We start from the raw sequence: 3,476 nt of genomic DNA, 5'->3' as shown, positions 1-3,476 counted from the left end.
TCAGTTCATTTTATTTCTGTGCCTCACTTTCCAATTGCAAAATTCTGTCTTTTAAACTGTTATATTCTTGCCAGATCTCTTCACTCATTCTCATCGTCTCATATTTGAACTCTTCAAGAGCTTGTGACCAGTTTTCATTTTTTTGGGAAGGTTTGCATCTGATTATTTGCTTGTTCTCCTCTGCTGTTTGCTATGTTGTCTGGATTTTCTCTGTGTAAAAGTTGTTGAGTGTTAAAGATTTCTTTGTGTTGATCTTTCTCTTTTGGGGTTCTTGTGAATGGCTTGCCATTGTGAGCCGAGTGCCCTCTCAGGTTTATCCTCTCACACCCAGGGTCTCTCTGCACTCTTCAGGCTCCTGAGGTCCCAGATCTAGTTGTTCTCAGGGTCAAGCCTCCTGGTGATCCCCTTGCTTGTTCCTCTGCCCAAAGCTCCTTTTACAGTCTCAGGGTGCTGCTTTCACAGTCATGCACCCCTCTGCACTGGGTCTTCACCCAAGGTCCACGCCTGCGCTCAAGGTCTTTGTTCAAAGTCCACACGTTATTTAGCCTCTTGGGGTCTTAAGTCTTGCTGCTCTCCGAAGTAGGCTCTGCGGTTCCCAGGTGGCTGTCAAGGACTTAATGAATGCCCCAAAATTGCTCTAACTCTTTTGTGCTGGCTTTGACACTGTAGGTGGTGTTGAGGGGAGGGTGGCACTGTAGGTGGTGTGGAGGGTTGTTCAGCTCACGTTTTAGTGAGAGCTGTTTCACCCCCTTTTAGAATGGGAATGCGCCAATTCCACGTACCTTCAATGCTGCACCCTGTTTTGGGGTCCCTTCGTTCGTCTGGATTTGTTTTTATGTCTTCTTGAGTAGTCCTATATGTGTGGGTTAGGAGAGGTCAAGCAGCTGCTTTTTACTCTGCCACCATCTTAACCCAGAAGTCTCTCTTCCTTCCGATAACTGCTTTTTAGTATAGTTTGAGATCTGATATTGCTAGACTACTTCAAATTTTTTTTCATTAGTTCCCTTGATATTCTTGATCATTTGTTCTTCCAGATGAATTTTATTATTTTTTCCAGTTCAGTAAAATAGTTTTTTGATAGTTTGGTATGGCACTGAATGAGTAATTTAATTGAGATAGAAGTGCTATTTTTATTATATTAGCCTGGCTTAGCCATGAGCAATTAATGTTTTTGCAGTTGTTTAGATCTAACTTTTTGTGGAAAATGTTTTGTAATTGTATTCGTATAATTCTAGTGTTTAAATGGAATTTTTCTTTCTAATTTTTGCTGCTGGATTTTGTTGGAAATATATAGAAATGGTGATGATTTCTGTGAGTTTATTTTGTATCACGCAACTTTAAAGTTATTAATATTTCAATTAGTTTTTTAGTTGATTCTCTAGGATTCTATCATGTGATCCACAAAGAGTGATAGTTTAGTTTCCTCATTACCTACTTTAATTTCAAGTTCTTTTTTCTTCTCTTACTCTTAACATTTCTAGTATAGTATTAAATAGTAGTGATAATGGCCATCTTTGCTTCACCCCTGATTTTATTGAGAAGACTTCTAACTTATTCCCATTGCAGATTATGTGTGCTGATGCTTTTAGATTTAATACTACTTATTTTAAGGAAAGGCCCATTTATTACTGTGCTTTCTAGTGTTTTTAATAGGAATTGGTGTCATATTTTGTTGAAGGCTTTTTCTGCATCTGTTGAGATAATCATGTGATTTTTGTTAGTTTGGTTACTGATATGGTCAATTATGCTGATAGTTTTCCTAATACTAAACCAGCCTTACATTCCTGGTATAAATCCCAAATGATCATAGTGAATAATCTTTGTGATATATTGCTGTAATCTCTTTGCTAGTTATTTTATTTAAGATTTTTGCATCAATATTCATTAAAGAATTTGGTCTATAATTTTCTTTCTCTATTTTTGGCCTTCATGGCTGAAATAGGTAAATGGGAATAACAAGTAAACACAAGGGTGTTAAACACAAAAATGGACCACTCCCACAAACCCACAAGTGATAGGACACACAAGATGACCTACATAAGGGATGTGGGAAATGGGTAATGGTCAAAGTACACACAGGTTGGTAATGGCAGTTGACAGTTTACTGGTCACCAGCCTAGCCAAGGAAACTCAGGTTTTAGAAGGTATCTAACAGTGGGCTTTTCTTGAGGTAGAGGAAGACACAGGAAGTAAATAAAACAGTTTTAATAATGAGTTTTAGGGTTGGAGATATAAGGAAAGGTCACACTAAAACTAGGTGTGTAGATTGGTGATAAGAGCGCCCTTTGCACCAGCGCTCCCTGAAATTGTTACTTTCTCTTTAAGTGGCTGGACTCTCCCAGAACCTTTCCCTGTTCCCTGGGCGGAGAGCAGTGAGACTGAGAAGACTCAGGAAAGGAGTTGCCATTCTATTAGGCTGATTACACTCCAGAGATCCAGGGAATATGGACATTAGAGAATACTTTGCAAGGATTGGCTATAATCATTGCAATGAGAAGCTGGACTTGGAGACATTAACTGAAGTGATGTGGCATCATATTCAAGCTGTGCCCTTTGAAAACTTGGACATTCACTGTGGAATACCCATAGAGCTGAATTTAGAGGCCACATATAACAAAATAGTGAGGAGGAAGAGAGGCGGGTGGTGTCTAGAAGGAAATCACCTTCTCTTTTGGGTCTTGACCACAATGGGGTATGAGACCACAATTTTAGGGGGATATGTTTACAATCCCTTAAAAAGGCAGTATAGCACTATGACTCATCTGCTCCTAAAAGTTACAATAGGTGAGAAAGCCTATATAGTGGATGGGGCATTTGGCCGTTCTCACCAAATATGGCAGCCAATGGAACTGGTTTCTGGAAAGGATCAACCTCAGACCTCTTGCATCTTTCGATTAAAAGAAGAGAATGGAATCTGGTACTTGGATCAAATAAGACGGAAACAATTCATTCCAAACTCAGAATTTCATAACTCTGATCTCTTAGAAAAAAATGAATTCCATCATCTCTACTCTTTTACTCTTCAGCCACGAACAACAGAAGAATTTATGTCTGCAAATACCTTCCTTCAGAATTCCCCCCAGTCTGTGTTTACAAGTAAGTCTTTCTGTTCTCTGCAGACAGTAGATGGAGTTTACTGTTTAGTTGGCTGGATTCTTACTCACAGAAGATTCAATTACAAGGAAAACATGGATTTGGTAGAGTTTAAGATTCTGAAGGATGAAGATATTGAGAAGAGCCTGAAGGACATATTCAATATTTCCCTTGACAAAAGGCTTGTCCCAAAGCATGGTGACAAATCTTTTACCATTTAGTAAGAGAAAATACAGTAGCACCTGGGGTGATGAAATAGGTGCACCATGACAATGAAATTTTCAAAACATGATTTTATTGATAAATTTTGTATATTTTGTTTTGAGGTAAAAAAAAATGCTTTACAACAACAACAAAAACCAACCATAAAAAACTTTTCCCCA

The 3,476-nt window shown here is 38.4% G+C and overlaps 1 protein-coding gene across 1 annotated transcript; it reads left to right on the top strand.

Annotated features, from left to right (window-relative positions):
* The first annotated feature begins 2,444 nt into the window (after positions 1-2,444).
* On the top strand, positions 2,445-3,446 carry LOC123256592 (arylamine N-acetyltransferase 1-like). The gene has a single exon (XM_044685178.1). It carries the CDS (start codon positions 2,445-2,447, stop codon positions 3,312-3,314), a length of 870 nt encoding a protein of 289 aa, XP_044541113.1. The 3' UTR covers positions 3,315-3,446.
* The last annotated feature ends 30 nt before the right edge of the window (positions 3,447-3,476 follow it).

Source organism: Gracilinanus agilis, unplaced genomic scaffold (genome assembly GCF_016433145.1).
Source record: "Gracilinanus agilis isolate LMUSP501 unplaced genomic scaffold, AgileGrace unplaced_scaffold64, whole genome shotgun sequence".
Classification (NCBI taxonomy): domain Eukaryota; kingdom Metazoa; phylum Chordata; class Mammalia; order Didelphimorphia; family Didelphidae; genus Gracilinanus; species Gracilinanus agilis.
Note: the sequence above shows the minus strand (reverse complement) of the source record. Positions and strands in the feature narration are given on the sequence as shown.

Bases quoted from the DNA above. Each gene is read 5' to 3' on its own strand.
- LOC123256592 (XM_044685178.1), top strand. From the start codon at position 2,445: ATGGACATTAGAGAATACTTTGCAAGGATTGGCTATAATCATTGCAAT.